At 40.8% G+C, this 21,546-nt stretch overlaps 1 protein-coding gene across 1 annotated transcript in view; it reads left to right on the forward strand.

Moving 5' to 3' along the window:
* Positions 1-21,546, forward strand: part of magixb (MAGI family member, X-linked b) — a 39,421-nt gene that overhangs the window by 6,011 nt on the left and 11,864 nt on the right. The window contains 7 exon segments of the mRNA XM_085922589.1: positions 4,674-4,963; positions 7,983-8,099; positions 14,800-14,919; positions 16,459-16,632; positions 18,727-18,889; positions 19,440-19,504; positions 20,723-20,884. Coding sequence (XP_085778715.1) covers positions 4,684-4,963; positions 7,983-8,099; positions 14,800-14,919; positions 16,459-16,632; positions 18,727-18,889; positions 19,440-19,504; positions 20,723-20,884 — 1,081 coding nt within the window. The 5' untranslated portion in view covers positions 4,674-4,683.

Below are 21,546 nucleotides of genomic sequence, written 5' to 3' on the forward strand. Positions count from 1 at the left end.
TGTTGTTTCAATTTGTTACAATTCTGTTCCAGATATCTTGAATGAAAATGAATTTACGACTCGTCAGGAAGATGTAGTTGATTGCCACTGTCATGCTCGCTGAAATTTTCAAATGATAGTTGGCACATATTTGTCTTGCAGAACAGGCATCCAATGTTAATCAAAGGATCGTAAAGCTCAAAAGAAATCGTGTGTCCTCCATCAAGGAAATGTAAAGTCGACATTTGTGTTTGATTGTAAATCAATTGGGTCACTTTCAGGCTTTCTTGACTTTTTGCTGAGCTATTCAATTATTCAGTTATCCTAATTGATGTGTGTCATTTGCCTTTCTTCCCCCGGTGTGCTTGTTTCTATGCTTTGGGTCGACTAAATTATCGAGCACTTTGGTAGCAAAGTGTCAAAATGGCAATCTCTCAAATGTGTGGAACTTGAAGAAATGAACTGCGTAAAAAAATAATGCTTAACAGAATTTATACACATCTTGAGATATCATTCTACTCGATTTGTATGTGTATGTGAGATAAGAGGGACTCACTCAAACAGCAGTTTCACAAATAATTGATCAAAAATTAGGCTTCAAGTTGGCATTCCCATCTTAAGTTTACTGCCAAACATAAAACAAAGGAGAATTACACCATGTGTATTTCAAAAAAACATGGCTTAATATGAGCTAGTCTGCTTAGCTTAATGCTAACAAACGAGGCAAAATGCCATTGACAAGCTAATATTAGCACTGAGGGTCATTATTTTTTAAAATCACAGAATATTTGAACACAAATGGTGGCGCAACACATTTAGAGAGATACTATCGCAATACTCAAGCATATTCTTTATATTAATAAAAAATGAATGAATATATTGTAGAATGAAATCAATAAGCACAGACTGTTTAAATCTTTACATTCTATTTACGGTGTAACTGTTTTCATGAAATTCAATATTACAGAGTGTTATTTTTCTTCATTAAAATATATTTTCTTTGTAGTGGGGCAGATTTGAATGGATTCATGGCCTTTCCATTAATTTCAATAGGGACAGATAATTTGAGATTCATTTGTTTTCAGTTAAGAGTGTGGTCATGGAACAAATTCAACTCGTACCTCAAAGCAGTGCTGTTTCGGTTCAATACATGATGACAAAGTATTTTCTCAACAACCAAGTGACACAGCAGTTAGTCTCTTGCGTGTGCTATTATCGCCTTAAGCCACAAGATTTTTTCCAATCTAAGTAGACAAATAAAATGAAAGGAGATTTCTAAGAATAGATTTCACAGGATGTGCATTTTGCCAATGACTGATTATGTAGTTGTCTGAAATTTCACTGCGCAGGTTTTGGAGGGGTCGCAGGCCACAGGGACCCTGACTTCCCCTTGCAGGATTGTGTCGGAGAGGAAATCAGTGAAAGGAGATCTGTACTGGTCAGCGCTTTTATGACCTCAAGGTCACAAATTGTCAGTGGCGCATTGTTTTTGAAAGCCAACATTGACTGTGCATTGTGTTGTCTGCGTTCATCCTTGTGACGGATTGAAGCAATTTCTATTTTTTATTTTCGTCACGGTCGGATAGTCAGGATTCTGGGTAGCTCTTCGACAAATTTGTTTGTCTTAATGTTAATAATGAATGCAAAATGTCTCGTCGGGGTCACGGAGCAATACATGCACACTGACAAGATACAAGCACTTTGGAAAATGGCAATGCAGTGCACGAACAGAATCTGAAAATAATAAATGTTCATTCTAATTTATATGAATTAAAACAACACCTAAAAAAAACTGTTTCTGGACAGTTAATTGTTCAAATAAATAATGATTGATTCATTTGATAATCCGTTAACTGTTGGTTGATCACTGAAAAGAATTCATGTTCATTCTAATTTAAATGAATTAAAACAACACCTAAAAAAAAAACCTATTTCTGGACAGTTAATTGTTCAAATAAATAATGATTGATTAATTTAATAATCCGTTAACTGGTGGTTGATCACTGCACCGCTAACTTCACGTTTTTACTCAAGGAATCGGCCAATATTGGAAAAAGTCATCGTAGCCACAAATGAACATGTTGTCTGCATATTCCATCCATATTCCATGTTTTTTTTGTTTTTTTTTGTTTCCCCTGTCATGTCTAGCCAGCGTCCTCCTACTGATGGCATTTCAGTGCAATGTTTTTGAATAGACTGATGAGTGTGCAGTGATGTCAGGGTGTGTGTCAGTGGCGTCCAGTTTTGGGGCGCCCTGACAGGCTGCGGCTCATTAAAGCGCCATCAGACGCACGAGGTCAAGACAACAGTGAGCATTCATGTGACTCATAGCACGCGCCGTAGAGTATGCTCAACAGGATTGGAATAATACCCAGCACCAATCAGTGATTTTATTTTTAGCATTTCAATCATTACAGACGACTGCACGGATATTTGGAGAACTCTTCAGATCAACCACAGAATGAGCGGATGAAATCTAAATCAAGAAACGCGGAACACATCCACGACATCATCAGTCGCGAGATTTCATTTCTGATGTTTGCAAACTGTCAGTTTTGTCCAGTTCAGCAAGTGAATTGCATGCTCAATTGGAATCAGGCCAGGTGATTGACGTGGCCATTGCAAACATTCCGCTTCTTTGCCTTGAAAAACTTTATGGTCGCTTTCACAATCATCTTTGGGTCATTGTCCGTCCGCACTGTGAGGCGCGGTTCATTGAATTGTGAAAAGCATTTGGCCGAATATGAGCAGATGGTGACCAAAAGTTGATTTTTTTTCCCCCCCACAGTCATTTGCAGTGTGGATGTGCAGAATGGTACAGTTGCTTATCATAAGAATCATTTTAGGATTAAAATCTTCACCAAATAGTCAGACCTTCTTCTCTACTGTGTTTTGATGTGAATCATAATGGTGGTACTTGGTGTGAAATTGCTGGTTTTATGCGAGTATGTCTAGAAAATCAACTCTTTTTGGGCAAGCAGCTCTATTTACCAAGCTCGGACTCATGTTGCCTTAGCCAAGGTCGCTTCCTGCGCCAAGCCCAGGCTGAGTGGCGCCTCCCCATCACCATGTGACCTCTGCACTTGTCTTTTTCCTCTCCTCTCATGTTACTCCTGTCACTCTGTCTTTCACACCGCTCATTTTCATCCTTTCCTCCAACTGCAAACAGCTAAAAGAGAAAATGAGGATCTCTGTCACTTCTGCCCGTCAAAAAGAAAAGATAAGATGTATAGCATCCTTCCTTTGCTGGTTAATAGCGCTGCGTTCAACCTTTGGGGTGCCGCCGCTCAGGCTTATCTGGTCCTAAAAGGTTGGCCTTGTTATCCTTCTCGTAGGCGAGGGTCATCGTCGTCTGACATTCGCCTAAGAGGATTGGAATGTACTGATTAAGTGATGCATAATGGCTAATCTCCTGGCTAAGGCAGAGGTGGTGTTGTATGGATAAGTGTAGCAAAGTTTGTTTGAATGCTAATGTGCTGCTGGGTTTTTGAAATACAGGGTGATGTTTTGGAACCCACTGTGATTGTTTTGCCCATGTCAAAAAACAGTTGTCTGGTTTTGGTTGTATTTGCCAGTCGACTAGTGTGCACCATTTCAAGAGGATGAAAGGATCCACTTAGATTGGCCATCATTGAAGTCGGCTTTGACCACTCCCACAATGGTGCAGCCCTCCCTTTTGTTGATCTACCCGCCAGTGCTCATGTGCGGATTACTTCAGGTAGACAGGCCTCTGAGTTTCGCCACGTGTCAGGCAGGATCTAGAAAAATCATGGAAAATAGACTGTAAATCTAGTGGCTTAACAATCATCAGGTGAGTTTTATGGGCGAGGGGATAAACAAACGCTTTAGATTTAATGTATGTAAAATAATGTTCCTAAATTCAAATGGTCCATGATGCTCATTTTCCTACTCGCTGTCACTCCTGCATCCAGCTTCATGTTGAAGTTCAACATTCCCCAACTGTGTCTTTGGTCAGCTCCGTGCTTTATTGCCCACACGGTGTCACACATTGTCACCCTTTCCCGGTGTCAAGGTGACGTAGGAATATCGTGTGCTCTCTCTACGGACACCGCAGCTGTCACATCACAGTCACCTCAAAGAAATCCGCTCAGCATTGTGCTCTGAGTTTTTTTTTTTCTCTCACCTTTGCTAGGAGGAAAAACAAGAAAAACGTGCTTTGCAACAATAACAGAATTTATCAATGTGCGGTCAGCTTTTTCCCATGTGAGCACATACGTGTTTACATGACAACACGAGTAAGAGGGAACGTTTTGGTATGGTGAACAGCCACTCGCTGTGCTGCTGTGTGTTTGTGTTCAAACATACAAACGCAGTTCCCACACTCCATGTTGTCAAGAAATGAGAAACAAAGCAAGCCTTCAGAGCTGTTTGTTAGATTTTTTTTATTTATTTACACACTGCATTGTTTATTAATAACATCCAAATCCAGTCCGCACCGAGGGCTTATGAAAAAATCGTTGAGGCATTTAAAGATAAATAAATAAATTGGTAACAAAAGTTGAAGAAAATTTGTCTTTGAGTTAAAGTCAAGACAACAATATTGAATATATTTTCTAATCAAATGTGATAAAACCTTCTATCTGAATTCACACTCTCCTTGATGCAATTTTCACTTAAATGTTGCATACTTCTTAGTCATGACACCTCAAAATTGTGTTTTCTCTCTTTCGCAGCTCATTTGCCATGTCTAAGACAGCCGTGAGGAAGCAGCACTGGCGTTCCAGGATGCAGGATACCTTCGTCCCCTTGATCGGCTCGTTGGGGGAGCTCGGCGTGGCCGTCGGAGGAGGGGCTGATTACGGAGAGTTTCCTTTTGTCACGGCCGCTCCGGGGGACGGACTCACGGTGGGCGATATCATCCTGGAGATTGGAGGAACGCCTGTACTGGGCATGACGCTCGGAGACGTACGCGGGGTTCTCAACTCCTGCCCCCATCCTGTCCGCATCAAAACCGTGTCGCCAGGTATGATTCGGTCAAACTAACATACTATTGACCTTTTCACCGGGACCTCACAAGTACTTTGGGGTGGCAAAAACCACATGGAAAGAAATACCTGCATGTCATTTAACTTGAGAAGAATGAAAAGGATAATTTTAGTCTTTTCTAATAAGTGTCAGTCAAAAAGATGCTACGTTCTGCTGGCTGGCCTCTATTTTGCATATCAATAGATACATAAATTGGTACAAAAATAGATATGTTGAAAGTGACCAGTAGAGTAGCCACCATGTTTGGCTGAATGACGCAAAGACAATCCTACGTATGAAACATTTTATTGACATCAGTTTTTTGTGGAAGCGGTATATTGAACGTTTTTCAGCACTTTTTGAAGAATTCTCTGGGTTTGTAAAAATGATAAATAATAAAAAGATAACGCCATAAATAAGTAAAATAACACAGTGATCGTAAAATAGGAGTGCGTAGGTGGTGGTGGCCCCCAGCGTCCATCTCAAATAATCATTGATAAGCACTGAATCCAATAAGGAACATAATGCTAGAGTTTCCAGAGTTTCCCCTGGTCTGCAAATCCAACCCCGCCGATGTCAATCAATTCCCAGTGCAGACCCGCCCTCCCTCTGACAATCACTTTCCAACGGGCGTAGAGCGCAGACTTGACCCCAGGCAGCAAGAGTGATTTGCTCATTGTTGACCACTTATCTTCATTAATGTTGTGGTTGACCAGGAATCTATTTCAGCTGACTTTGGACAAGAGGCAACGTACATTACACACTCGACATGTCACCAGCCAATCACAGTCCTCGATCAAAATGATCAGCAAATCCCCCACCCCCCAAAATTTAGCAGATGTGCCAAAATGTCTGAGGCGAGCATGAATTTTCGAAATGTCTGTAGGTTTTATTGACTTATCTGTTTTACTCCATTGCATTTGTTTCATCAGACTGCATCCAAACAGCCCATCACTCCAGTGTCCAATCCGTCATCCATAATAATGTTGTTCTCCACCCCCTCCTCCCCAAGCCAAATTCGCCGTCACTCGCGTTACGATGCTGATCCGCACTCGTCAATTAGCGCGGCTGTGTCAAGGCGATTGGCGCACGGATACGAGGTCACGGCTGAATACCTCGTGGGCAGGAGCGCGGCCATATAGTTGTCCATCAGTGGCGTGGGACCTTGATGATAACAACACGGGGCACGGCTAACGGATGCCTCGGTCACTTCGGAGCGGAGTAATATGTCAGCCGAGTGTCACCTGACCGCATCTCCCCCGTGGCCTTGCCGCCTTGATTGATAGTTGATTTGGACACGGGGGTGTAAACGAGGACCTTTGCTCCAGCTTCCACTGCCACGGGCGCATCCGTGATCATCTCGAAAAGCCGCCCATCCATCCGCTGTCGGAGCGACTGCGTGTCGCGTTGACAGTGATGGATGAGCCGACGTGCCAGGTTGTTGAACGACTTCTCCAACTAATTACCGAATCAACTTAAGTCTGAAAATACTCGGCACTGTTATACCAACTTACATTTGAACTCAACTATGTCAACCCAACTCAAATAGTTTCAAATGCATTTTAGGTTTCTAAATTTTCAGCCGGGATATTTCTCATCTTTTTGTGAGTGCTGTACAATCAAGGTCCTTCTGGTAGCAGCATGAAAAACTAAATCAATACCAGAGTTCAGAACAATGCTTAAGCATGCTACTTAACATCCTCAGCTTGCCTCCCCGGCCCCATTAAACCAGATAAATATGCTCGCAGTAAGCAAGCAGCGTAGTTAATAGCAAAACACCCACAACTATTTGCTCGAGTAAATCTAACGTATTAGGGGCAAATATAAAAAAGGGTGCGCTGTAATTAAAAAAAAGAAAAAAAGCCAGGAGCTGGGGCATTAGAATGCATAACTAATTATGTTCAGCTTCATTAGGCGCGGACTATCCTGAAGGTTATTTTGGGGTAATAATAACTGATTTACAGCAGTAATGAATAGAGTGCTTAGCAGATTTTTTTTATAGCTTGTATGAGCATCATTTTTTTTAATGATACACAACTCTTAATAAATAATTCAATACTTAAATAAGGGCTACAACAAATGACTGCAAAATACATATTAATACAGGTAGAAAACATATCTACATCTTTATAATCTAAAGTGCAAGTAAAGTCGATGATTTTTTTTTTGCCGCTGATTCTGAATCGACTTTCGTTTTCTCTCCAGAACATCATACTTAATATCTGATATAAGAATATATTAACAATAATTATGAATAAAAGGTTAAGTTCAGAAACAGGTGGATTTTTTTTTCTGAAGCAAAAATTATAACTCATCGTGTAGTAGATTTCAGTTCACTGTTTTTACATTTGAATCAAATATTTCCTCATCAGTATCCTAAAGTAGCAGATGGAGGCAGACAAAATACATATTAAAGGCTATATACATATATACATACAGATGACTCCAAAACCTCTAGCACTCTGACATTTCTTTTAATAGCCCAGTGAATTCCGTCTGGCAGCAACCGGGGTGCAGACGGCGAGGCGCAGCGGCAGCCCGCAGGGCAAGCGTCGTCTATCAGTGTGACTGACAGGCTCGGAGATGCGCTCAGTCCATCAATAACGCCGAGCGGCCTGTCAACAGAGCGCGTTAAGCGTTTGAGATGATATTAAGTGATCAGAGAGATGAAATCCAAGCCCAGGTGATTGGCTCTACTACCTCCCTCGGTGAAAGCCTCAGTTGTGAAGTGTGTGGCAATTAACTTCAGGAAATTGTTTGGTATGCATGAGGGAGCTGCGAAAAATGCGTGTGATTCTCAGGTGCAATGCGAGGTACTAGAGAGAGAGCGAGAGAGAGAGAGATGGCTGTGTGTGAATTTGCCAGTGTTGGTACTAAAGTGCTAAATTAAGCAGCGCTTCGTTTTAAGCGTTGCGGCACAAACTAATTTGCTCCTCATCCGTCGTCAGATTTGACGAGATCAAGCGAGTCTTCTTTTTTCCTTGACGCCATGCTTGTTTTCTTCGCCCTTCCCTCAGGCGCCACATTGTGCAAGGATCTCAGATTGTACCTGAGTAAATGCTTCACACCCGGCTCAGTGGACAGCACACTTCAGCAGGTCATCCGAGAGAACCTTTACCTCCGAGCTGTACCTTGTAAGTCACCCTTGATGCTCTTCATCTTGCCTTCAATGTATGGTTTGCTCTATATGCAGCACCTTTAATATATATACGCCCTATTTCTAATCGGATCCTTTAAAATGTGCCTGAATGATGAGGAAAAACATGTAAAAGTGAAATGAAAGTAAAAATGTCAGGAAAATGAATACCCAAATAAAAGAAACCTATGTCAGTTGAGTAACAAAGTATTGTCAATTTGCTACCTTCCACAAGTGCTTAATTTTAGCTTACAATCTACAATTTCCAATTTGCTACAGCAATCTTCTTTCTAATACAATTATTTTCCCCTTATCTTGGCTTACATCTACATATGGAGACGTAAATACAGCATTTAATAAAGCATTATTAGCGGAACATGTTTCTAATGTGGCATCAGAGGAAGTTGACGTTAGACTTTCCTGTTAGGAATTGCATTTATCGTTGACGTACGTTAGTGTGCGTTTTTTTTTTTTTTTTAACGTTGTAGTAGTAGTCGTGTGTTTTACCAACCTAGTACGTGTCCCGCTTGTTCATATCATAAGCATAAGCTGACAAAAAAATAGTTTGCGATTGCATTTGCAAGTAAGTTGTTGGTTATTGTCCTCAATGTATTTATGAACATAACATTGACAAAAAATATAACCAAGATATGGCAAAGGTCCAAAAGTCTTGAGAATTGAGTCTGCAGTAAGTTCAACTCTTGACAAAGATGGTCTTGCTTTCCTCTTTTAGTCTTTCTCTTTTGCTTCCACGCTGTGAGTGGAGGTCACATCTGCTCACATTTGTTGCTCTTTATTCCAGCAAACAATATATCCTGTCCAAAGACAGCCGTCTGGTCACCCACTTTTGAGACCAATCAATCTGTCCATCTGTCAATATCCTAATGCTACTAAATACAGTCCATGGATTTTATTTAGAATGAGCAGAAAAAAATGACTCCTCCAATTCTTGTGCCTGATGGCTCTTTCAGATCAATAAATCATATCACACCAAAAATAATAGAAGTGCCATTAAATTAGATTGCGGCCAAGAACAACATTGTCATTTTGGAACATTTGCGTGGTAACCTTTTTTTTTTTTTTTCTTTTTTGCACCGGGTTTATTCTCAGAGGCTGTCTCTCGCCATTCCAGTCATCAGCCACCGCTCCGGGCTACTTCTCTTTCCTTCTTTTGGTGTACTGTCTGTAAAGCTGCATCCAAACTGACTTTCTTTAAGCCCCTTGAGAAAGAGGGTTGCACAAGCCGTGTAATTTGGATGCTCATAAATGAAATCATGTACAATGGCAGCCAAAGGCGGCTTGTTGTCGTACATCTGTTGCCATGTTAATCCCCTCTAATGTATGACGTCACTGAAAACAGCCGAGGGATATAACAGACGACTTTGTTTTTTCTCTCCCCAGTTATTTTCCCTCCTGTTTAGCTTGTCATTTTGGGCCCATTTAGGTAGACAAGACGAACCACCTAGTGTGCCAGAAGTCTTAACCTATCTGTAAGAGCAGGGCGTCTTCTAATCCTCCCCGTTAGGACAGGAAGTAGGTCATGTGACGCAGTCGGCCGCCAATCATCATGACCATGCTCTCCCACCACTCGTGTGTGTGCCCAGCCGCTTTTCAACGTGGCCATATATCAGAATAGAGCCCTAATTGACCCTACCTTGCCTACAAACGCTTTTGTTTGAGAGACAACCAGGCAGGTCGAGTTCCTTGAGTAGTGCGTGGGCCTAATCCTCTGATCTGTTGACATGACACTGTAAGATTCTGTTGTTGTCATGCCGATACCATGTGTGCATGCACACACGCATGCTCTCCTGATCTTGCCAGCTTGAGAGCTGTCACGAACACTCGTAATGAAGTCACATTTTCTTGGATTCTCCTCAAGGATGAGGCTACTGGGCTTGATGTAGCAGGACTTTAATGATGAGGATTCGTCACTGGCTCCTTGTGGCCCTCTTCGGGACCTTTTCGACTGTATGTTGCTCCTCTTTTTAATTGACTTTTAGTTTCATTTACGCTCTCACACAAAATAACCTGACAAATTTCATGTTTTTATGTGATAAATATCATGATATTACATCATAAATTCTAGGGTTTCTTATAATTTTGTGATTAGTCATGTAGTTTTGTAGTACAAGTAACTGTTTAGGACACAGTAAGGATTTCACCAATGAACTGAAGTGGAACTTGCAAAGGTACTCTGGTTTCCTCCCACATTCCCAAAACATGCATGTGGATTCATTTAAGGCTCAAAACAGTCCAGCAATGCGAATGTGAGTGTGAACGGTTGTTTATTTACATATTATGTGTTCCCCGCCAGCTCGCCCGTGACGTTAATGAAGATAAGCGCTCAAATGTGAATGGATGGACAGAATGCTCACTAAAGCCTCACAAGTAACTAGATAAAGGATAGAAAAGGTTTGCGTCGTCGTACGATCCTCCCGAGTATTTTCATCCTGTTTGTTTTTCTCAAAGTGTGCTTCTTGTACCTTTGTGCTATTTAAAGAGCATCTCGTTTCTTGAAGGCTTGTCATAAGACAACCTGCTTTGATCCAGGAAATAGCATTCCAAAGCCGCCGTGCATAAAAATGGAAATGAATGACAGAATCAAGCAAATGAATGTTACGCTACAAATAACCTCGAGGGGAAATGGGCCCCGGGAAAGTGTCTGTTGCGAACTGGTGTTATGTAAGGTAAATTGACAGTGGTGTTTGAAATAAAAGTGTCCTAAATTCGTTCTGTGACTCAAATCATCTTTGCCCCTTGAAACAAATAGAAATGACATTAAATGCCAAGACAAAAAAATCCCCGAACAAAACATGTTTAATTTGGTTTTGTTTAATAATGAAGATTAATATTAATAGATGTTATAAAAGCTTAAAGTAATAAAGTAATATGATCATTGAATAGAGTAGAAGGAATCATAGAGTTTGTGGAGCATGATTTAATACTTCAAATCAATTAATTGTGCTGCTCCTTCTGTTGTTTCTGTCTTGGCCACCAGAGGCAGTGTGACACATACAGATCGAAATGACAAAAGAGTGACTCGGTAAGCTGCAATCATACCAGACATTTTTCTCAGACAACTACATATTAATACTATCCGTTAGCCTGTCAATTGTATTTTCAATTATGAGTTAGCATTATGCTAACAGGGTCATACTTCAGGAAAAGTTGTTTGATTGTATTCCACACACAAAGTGTAATTCTCCGTTTTTCTCTCGTTTAGCTCGACAGTAAACCTCCACTGGTAGTGCTCCACAACAGCTTGAAATCTTTTTTTTATTGAAGAACTATTTCATATTATTGTCACTTGAGTTGAAATGAGAGCTTGTCTCTCCAAAGTTGGGTCACTGGATTTGCCTTGACTTCACTGTCTGTGGCCTAATGTGCTTTTGTTGACAGATGCAGACCTGATTTTCCAGGTCCACATCACACCAGAAAGTTTTTTGTCAACCTCTTTTGTTGCCATTTTCCATCGGCGACCTCAAAGCACCCTCCTCAGCGTTTCGCCCGTTTCCAAAGCAAAGTCATTGTTTCGAGGCCCTCGCCGTCTCGCCTTTCTGCCATAAAAGACTTTTTCTAATTACAGTCAGAGATTGAAATCACCATTTTCGTATGCTGGTGAGCGATACAGCGAAGGAGAGAGCCTGTGGCCTTTTCAACAGCGCCGCTCGTCATTAGCGGTTTGTGTGCGGTGAGCTTGACGGACAGCTTTGTCTGCTGGTTGATACGGGCTTTTGTGTAATTACCTCGTCAATCTCTATCGCACTCCTGTCCCCGAGGATCGGCACGTAGCATCCGCAGGGACGGTCAGGCGACGGAGAAGATGTCAATAATCCATCCCGAAAGCCTTCCCGCGCTCTCCCCGCCGGCACTGACATGCCATGTGGATCTCCTCAGAGGGCGCATAGATAATGAGTGCCAAACTTGCACCATATCAGCTGGAGATGTCGTCTTTGTCCGGAGGGGAGGAGCGGAATTATTCACGTCAGATATCATCATGGGGATTTGTTGTTGAATTTGAACCCTTATATCCTACTTGGGTCAACTTTGACCCATTTTGAAAGTTGACAGTCATAAAAATTCAAGAAATGTCATTTTTTCACCTTGACATTTGATGACCTTTCCTCAGACGTGTACATGACACTTTCCTTTTACCCTCAAACATCATCGAAGGGTTTTTCATCCATTTATTAATGCAAGAAGCCTTTTCATATATTTTAAAAACAAGCACATATGGACGTTACCTCCTAAGAGCAGAAAACAACTGTGATACATTCTGGAAGATGAGCCAGAATATAAACATTATAATTAGCTACAGAATCAGCAGGTGGATCAGGAAGAGTGTTAATAAGCCCGAGGGCAGGGGCAGACGGAGATAACAAACGCCTTGTGTTGCACATTTCCTCAGACATCTTTCTCTCTCATCCCTCCTGATCTCTGATTTCTCCTTGAGTGCACCTTCTGTTGAAGGCAAAACTCAATGGAGCACAACATGGAAGGCACGTACATAAATTAGGGAGAAAAATACTTGCTACTTTGTGGACAGAAATTAATCATTGGTATGTACATTATAGTCGTTATTTTGTGCACATGTTATCAGATGATCATTTCCTTCACACTTTTGACCTAGTTTGTTCAATTTGTATTTTGTGCGAGCACAGAACCTATTTTGAGCAAACACACAAATTGTATTTTGTTGCCATAAATTATTGTTTTATAGGCGTGTTGTTATACAATTAGGATTTTCTGGGCACAAATTAATTTTGTGCATGTCATACCTACAATTTCTTTTTGGCTGCAAATTCGTTTTTTTTGTACCTTTTTACTGGGCACAAATGAAAATGAATATTTTGTTGACACACACTTGTATTTTGTATGCACTTTTGACCTATTTCATTTGTAATTCTTTTGCACGGTATAGCTATTTTGAAGACAAAAAAAATGGATATTGTGGGGACAGCCATATTGTGCACATTTGACCGATTTTGTAGACACAAATTAGTGCAGCAAATTGCCAGTAATCTATCATTTTTTGTTTACTTAATCTCTATCCTTCCACTTAATTACAGCATGTGAGTACTTTACTGCATTTTTTTCCCCATTTGTTTAGTTTTTTTCTTTGTAAAAAATCTTGCAAATAACATTTGCTGGGAGAACTGGGAATTTACAGTAAGTGCAAGTCTTCTTGCTACCACACAAAAATAGCTTCAGTAAGACTGGTCAGATGGATGATGATGACTACAGTAATGTTTGTGTGTCCACCAAACAGTGTGTGTGTGTGTGTGTGTGTGTGTGTGTGTGTGTGTGTGTGTGTGTGTGTGTGTGTGCGTGCGTGTGTGTGTGCGTGCCTGCGTGTGCGTGCGTGCGTGTGTTGCCAAGTTCTCACTTTCTGTGCTACGAACTGCTCCCAGGACAGCGGCGCATTAATCACTTTTATTGGGTGTTGGGCGCCAACATCAGATGCGCTCCCGTGGGAGAGTGGGACACACTCAGGGTGATTTTGTCTCGGGAGATAAATGACTCTATGGAGGTCAATCAAGGTGTATAACAGGTAGAGTTTCCCCCCCCCCCCCCCCCAGATTTGTCTGTCTGCCAGATGTAAAATGGCACTATAAAGAGTTTGTTTTGGCACCTTACCTTGGTGATCTTGTAATGATGTGGTGTTGTTTCTTTGCTCCGTTTCAGGCCAAGGTCAACAAGAATCGATTGTGATGACAGATCATTGATCATCCGAGTGCTCCGTCTTTGCAATGGCAATAGAAAGACTTTCACAGTGCCTCATTAATATTTCATTCAATTCCTATCGATCTAGCAAAATCAAAAGGCCTTGCTAAATGAATTGCCTGCACCATCAAGAGCCTGAACAGCACAAAAGTTTGGTTTGTTGATGACTTTGCTCACAATCTGAGATTTGTGACAAAAACAGTGCTATGATTTAAAAAAAAAAATTGAACTATTTGGATTGGTTGATTGGTTTTGACCACATTTGACTAGTTAAAACAATTTAGTTAGTCAGACAAACTGGACTTTGCAATGGGGAAAGACTTCTGAAGTTCTGAGAAGCGTCACACCCCATACACTCAATTCGCTAATAAAACAGCTTGAACTGAGCCCCTTCACTAGTTCTTTTATCAAATACAAGATATTTTAGGTTGCATTGCGGGTGGTGGTATACATGGTGAGCAGAGAGCAAATTTATGCTGGGGTCTTGTCACTGCGTTTATAAATAAACTTGGAGCAGTGAGTTTGTCTGAGCGAGTGAAAAGAGGAGTAATTAACGAAAGAACAGTACAGTTCACAACGGTGACTTTTAAAGGGAGCAAAGCAGATGACGGCTGGCTGTGAAGGAGGTTTTGTGAAGCTGATCTTTATCGTACATGTCTGCATTCTAAGATTGAGAAGCAATGTCTCCAAATGTGTTGATGAGGATTTGCTCACTTGTGTTTCAAATGTAAGCAAAGTGTCAAGCCAGTCAAACCTCTATGAGTTACAAACATGCTTTAGGGACTATTTATAGCTTGCTGAATCGCTGTTTAGCTTAAACACTGAGGTCGGTGGCTTTGCTATAATGTATGACCCCCGGATAAAAGCACGCTGCCTTGATTAATTGGCAGATCATCCACTTAAGAGCTTACAGGGTTTCCAGCCTCGTTGCTTTGATGTACGACTTCATATTTCATATTTTCTTCCTTTCCCAGGCACGACCAGACCGCCTAGAGTGGGAGAGATCCCCGGGACAGACTATAACTTTGTCTCCATTGAGGAATTTTTTTCTCTGGAGGAGTCGGGAGCGCTGCTGGAGAGCGGTAAATTTAAAGGTAGACACAGTGGCACGTGTCATTAGTCACATCTCTAATTACTTTGCGTCAGCACGATACAACATACACATTTGATTAATTAAACAGCAATGTGAGCAATATGGTAAGCACCTGCACTTAACAGTGCTGAGGTTTGGGTTTTGAGTATCAGCTCCGGCCTTCCTCCGTGGAGTTTTTATGTGATTGCATGCTTTTAACGAAAATAAAAAAAGATGCATATTATAAGCAGCAGCCAAAATGTAATCATTTGGTGGCTTGAAGATAAAATGTTGTGTCAGTCAGTGAATAAAAAACATGCATGTTATGTTTCTTTCAAATTACAGCTTTAATCCCCCCCCCCCTTTCATTTAATTTTAATTTACTTCTATAATTTCAACCATAGCGTTCTTTAAATAAACATAATGTACTGTACTGTTTTATGATTACTATTGTTATCCATTGCTTTTATTGAAAAATTGCAGTTAATGTTTGCTATGATGAGAGATGAGAGAAAGATTGGCATTAACTCAAGGTTAACCTCAGTGTGACAGATGAAAATACACAATGTTTTCTATAATTATGTTAAAATGGATTAATCACTGCTTGTTTATCTTGTTTAAATCAGGTGACTGATATTTATCTCTGCCTTGTGAGTTAGGCAAAAGATACTCAATCATTTGTTTTATTGGTGTGACATTGCATTATAGTGTTCATTTTTAGCTTCAATTTTGCAGATGCCCCGCGGGTTCCACCTTTGTAAAGGCTTAAAATGGTCGCGTCTATTAGCATCCATAATTTATGAGGGTTTAATAGGAGCAATAAATTATTCGCGCCTTACCTGCCTCACATGTGAAATTGACAGATGGATTGTTTGAGATAAGAACACAAGGCGACTAGCTTTATGCTACTTCATAACATGTCGCCTGGTGTTGACATATTCCATTAAAAGGTGACTCTTTCTTCAGAAGCGTTAACAGATTGTTGTAGAACTCACTAGTGGACTTTATCTGGTCTCATAGCATCTATAATATGATTTTTTACAAATATACTAGGTTAAATTTTATGTTAATCTTTAAGTTTGAAATCGGAGATTTGATAACTATTTATGTTACTTAGTCAGTGAGTCAGTGACTAAGTGAGTCAATGAGTCAGTCAGTGAGTCAGTCATTGAGTCAGTGACTCAGTCAGTCAGTCAGTCAGTCAGTCAGTCAGTCAGTCAGTCAGTCAGTCAGTCAGTCAGTCAGTCAGTTAGTTCCCACTTAAAGTATACTGTAAAACTAAACATAAAACCCAAATAATCATATGTGTACTTAACTAAGCACCAACTAACTTACAAAGGTCATCTAGCTTAGTACTAAGTGCAAACACTGTAGACAGGACTACTTTACACCATTGTGGTGTAAAGCCCTTAAATAATGGATATATGAACACAAAGGGTGCAGCCACACAAATACGTAGAGTCATTGAGTTCCATATGTCTGCGTTGTAGCTTCCGAAATTGTGTCACTGTTGATTTTTATTTTCAATATATGCACATGACTCCAACTGTGTTTGTCTCAGGGAATTACTACGGTACGCCTCGCCCTGTTCACATCAGCACAGAAAGCCCCCCCATCACCTACCAGGAACACCGCAACCTGCTCAGGAACTTCCGCACACGCAGCAAGTCGCTCAGCAACCTGGAGAAGACTGCAATCCAAGCCGAACGTGTTGACGATGACCTGGGCCTCCCGGGCAAGTATCAACAAGGAGTCACAAACCATTGGCTGGCCAGTGGGATGGCTGACCTACATTTACACCCTTAATCATGTTACAGTGGTACCCTGAGATACGAATGATCTATTTTACTCCTTTTTCTTGGTTTTGATGATTTATTTTTTCACTTTGACTTGCGTGCACAAATTTGATCTAGATGTTTGATGGCAGTCACTCAAATCAACTCACTTGACAAGAAGCGACAGTTCAGCAAAAAGTGATCAAAAAGCTTTTTAATGCCACTCCTAGTTACATTTGACTGTCAAACTAAAAATAAAGGAAAGATAATTACATCTTGTGTATTTAAAACAACCAGCGACTTTTATTCCACTAACTTAATGCCAATGAAAATGTAGGTTGAGGTGCTTTAGCTCTTTTAGCAACCCTTGTACCAATGGACTGAAAAGATGGTCAACTAATATCACTAATATCAGTGCTGTACTGATGAGTTGAACGATGACTTGTTTGCAAAATTAAACTGTGTTGTATATTTATATATATATAGATATATAGAGATATATAGAGAGAGCTTGTCCACATTATTAATGGTTTCTATAGCTGAGACGGAATAGTGGTGGTTTTAGTTATGCAAATCCCCACTAAAGGCCCAAAATACCAAAAGCACAACCCACTACCGGTGATGATACAGGGCAAGCGTGCTTTAAATTGAACCCCTCTAGAAGTTCAATTGTAGTTTCAGCGTGCGTTTGAAATGAATCAGTCATTAGTGCGATTAGCATGCCGTAAACTCTCAGTGGGGTTGCGGCTTCATCGATTGCTGGACTGGCTCCACAGCAAGGTCAGGCTGCCCTTAAGACAAGTAAGCATGGCACTAACCAGATAAGTCCTGCACTGCCGTGATGGAGACGGAGGGAAAAAACATAAAAAGAAAGGTCATCAGATTGTGTAATGTCGTTATGGCTCCAGAATTTATTGCTGGTTCTTAATTTTTTTATGTTTATTGTACATTTGCTGGTTTATAGGTTGAGCCCTGCAAATTAGTGGAGGGCGGTAATGAGGAGGGGGGGGGGGGGGGGGTTACTATATTGCGGGGAAATACCGGGAAGTACGTACCTCATTTTATCCAAGTCTGCAAATTACTCTGAATGGATTATTAATATCATGTGCCCAATTGAACGGGTAAATGAATTCTGACTACAACACTAATGTAGGTATATCTGTATATGTTTTATCCTCAGTGAAAAATTAATCATATTATTGCTTTGTTTCTTTAAGTAGTTGTGTAAGTCTGATTGGTTTGTGTCTGGATGACTGTATTATACTTCCCCCCGGTGGCCAAGCCACATAAAATAGAAGGAGCTGCAATGAATTGATCTGCAATCTGATTTGCAATATCGAATTCTTTACATTCTGTTTAAACATGTATCATATGTTTTAAAAAGTAAGTGTTAGTTTTCTTATTAAAAAAAAAACCCCACAAGTAAACATTTTTCTTGTGGGTTCTGGAGAGGCTGGAACAGATTATTGACAATCTTTTCAGTGGGCGAAGTTGAGATTTAACTGTTTTGACTTAAGAGTATGGTCACGGAATTTGTTGATAGTTGTCTCCATACATCAATTTATACATCAAAAATTTTTTTTTTTTTAACTAATACAATGACTGAGCAGTGTGTGGCGGTGCATGGGATGACACTCCTGTGATGGTCATGCATAAAAGTATCTATTTGGATGTGGTCCAAGAAGAAGGGAGTCATCTCCTTCGGCTTGTGCTGAGTCATCTGTTGAACTCCGAGTAATACAGTAAGGACGGGTGGGCTAGTGCCGACCTGTGATCAACATCATTCAGGTCCACCTTGGAGTTCATGGCTGAAGGACGTCTTCAAGGGCAATTAGGAAAAAAAAAAAAATATCCTCCTTGTGAGTGGTATACATGCACAGTCACACATGCTGCCTCCTGAGAGGGAGAAGGAAATTGACAGAAATGCTGACCTTAGGACTTGCAGAAATGCCAGCATCGGGACATTGCTCTTCTTTTCAGCATGGGATGCATGTGGTCAATGACGCGTCACCTTTCAACTCTTTTTTTTTTTTTTTTTTCTGGACGTCCTACAGGAGGACATCGCTCACCGACGGGGCGCCGGGCATCGAGTGGTGGGGTCGCTTGCGTCCCGGAAAACGGCTTTGTGGGCAACAGGGCTGTAGCCAGAGGGAGAGACGTGATGGCGGATGACTGGGAGCAGGCTTTCAGCGATCCGGGAGACTCTCACTACATAGAGTCAGTGCTTTCACGTCCTCTTGTTAGCAAAAAAATCATCAAGTCAACCCCTATTGGAAATCACACAAGATACTAGTGACCCGATTTGGGAGTTTTTCCATTCATTCATTCATTTTTTTTTTTGCTGTGAATTGCGATTACAAGCTACGATATGAGTCTTGCATGGAGGCAGTGAACTTTTCAGTTTTTGCTTTAGTTTTTGCTCATTATAATAGCCTTGCCTTTTAAGTGTCTGATATTTGACCACAAACAGTGGAGCAGCACATATAGATGAATAATACAATACGCTCAAGCGTATATTATTTATCCTCTGCAAAGAATATTATTATTACTGCCTACTGAGAAGCTGAGATCTGCTCCCTAAAAATCCTTTTACTGGTTTTCTTAATTTTTTTCCAGAATTTTTTTTTTTTGCACGCATCCTTAACTTCAATGATGAGTATCGGACATGGAGGCAAATGCTCCTTGCTGTAAATTCTTGTGTGTGTTTTTTTGTGCCTCCATTGTGAAGAGGCTTCTTTTCATTTCATTTCCCTTTTGTCTCCAAAAGTCACAAGAGAACCAGCTGGCAGAGTCCTCGAGCTCCAAGCAGGGAGTCGCTCTACAAAAATGAATGTGAGCCACATTACGTCTTTCTTTTGTTATGTCCTTGCAATTTGTGCGCATCGTTATCGGGACAGCGGTAGCACGTGTCACCACAGAGCAGCTTAAATGACGTTACATATTTGTCAAGTACGGAAATAACAGCCACAGCCAGCTGGTTGAAGTCAAATGAGATGGAATGAGCTTTTGGCTGAACCGGGACGGCTGAGTGATTAAGGCCGAAAGCCCGGCGTCCGTGGCAATTTGCCAGGGTCTTCAACTAAGGCTGGCGGCACGGTTGACATTTTTTCTTATGTTATCCATCACAGGACTCGTTGCATAAATCGGGGGAGTATGTCTGGTAAATGTCCCGAAATTTACCAATACATTTCCAAGGGAATATAGAAAGAGGAATTTAGAAAATACAATAACATAACCCCTTCATCCTGGGTTGGATGTTACTAGTCCCATTATTTGGCTGATTTTTTTGGTCTAGTTTCTGTACCGTTTTGTTCTGCCTCCTGTTTATTTGGCATGTAATTCTACTGTAGATCACTAGATGGCGACATTTTTCTTTGATACTACATTTGAAAGAAAAATGAAAACAATATTTCAAACTCAATCTAGTTTTGTTTGAAGATTATTGATATGTCAGATCCTCTTCAATCCTACTTCTTACACCAACAGAAAGTGAGACTGATTACAGCAGAGAGCGACAAGCTTTAAACAGCCTAACCAGTGGCAGAGCACTGGTCAGGAATCGATAGGCGGAAGGAATCCTGAAGCAAACAAACAAATCCATTGAATTGGATTACAGGGGTGAACGGTTTTTGAATTTCCATCCGTAGGTACAAACGGAGTCGATACGTGCGCTGTGATTGGCTCATGGCGACCAGTCCAACGAGCACCGTTTACCCAAAGTTAGCTGGGTTCGGTTCCAGCTCAGCCATGACCCCGATGAGGATAAGTGCTATGAAAAATGAATGAATGGATGAATGGGCTCATTTTAAGTGCAAGTTAACTTAGTCAACTAATTTTATGGAAGTGCCATCTGGTCACTTTGACTGTCTCCTCCCTCACTCTTAAAACCTGTCAACAACTATTAAGTCGCACAAACACAACTCAAAGTGTTTTATTGCTCGTTGGCGCCAGTGCTCGCCGTCCTTTCGCTTTTATGACTGACTTGCCTCTGAGATAAATGCTAACTTGTGTTTTTTTTATTTTATTTTGTGTCACTGTCATTCTTTTCAGGGTTCACCGAGTACCCAGAGGAGCTTCAGGGTTTTCTTGTGTGCACACATATGATCAAGGGCTCCCGGGGCTTTGGCTTCAACATTGTTGGAGGCAGTAAGCCAAGAGAGTTCCTTCAGGTCTATAGTGTGACTTCGAGCGGACCCTCGGCTCTCAAGACAGGTGACTGTGCACTCAGCAGCTACGTGATTAGTGCAGAACTGCAGTGCATCGCACCGAAAATTGAAAGGTGAAAGTTGGTGTGATGCATTGCAAGTCTACACTACCTCGATTTGTTGTTCCTCGCAGAGGTGGCAAGTAATGAGGGACATGAATGATATTGATACATTGTATACTTTTAATACGTTTAATAGTTTAATTAAGTTACTGATTCATTTCAGTGATTCCACTTTTTATTGAACAATACATGTGCAATCAATTCTAGTTTGTCCAAAAGTGTTCCTAGCACATAACTAAAGCATGCTTTTTTTTTTTCCTTTTTTTTTTGGTCCCTTTGCTGCTCCACCTGTCCTTATTTTCATCAACTTCTTCACGTCGAGAAATATTCTTCCGCCGCAGTATAGTACATATATTGTATCGTAGAACTACTTTGTCAAATCGACTGCATGTTCACCTCACTCACATCTGACACTTTCATTTTCACTACAAGGTAAACAACACAAGTCAAAACAAAATGTCAGTCCTAAAAAAATTGCAAGCACAACTGTAATAAGAACGCACTGAGTGAAATTGGATCATTCCCCATGACACCACAGATGATCTTCTCAAAGAAAATTTCAAAGTGTAAAACTTGGTATAACAGCAGAGGACCTGAAATATTGCAA

The sequence above is a fragment of the Syngnathus leptorhynchus genome, chromosome 1, assembly GCF_054491065.1.
Source record: "Syngnathus leptorhynchus isolate UIUO chromosome 1, UIUO_Slep, whole genome shotgun sequence".
NCBI lineage: Eukaryota > Metazoa > Chordata > Actinopteri > Syngnathiformes > Syngnathidae > Syngnathus > Syngnathus leptorhynchus.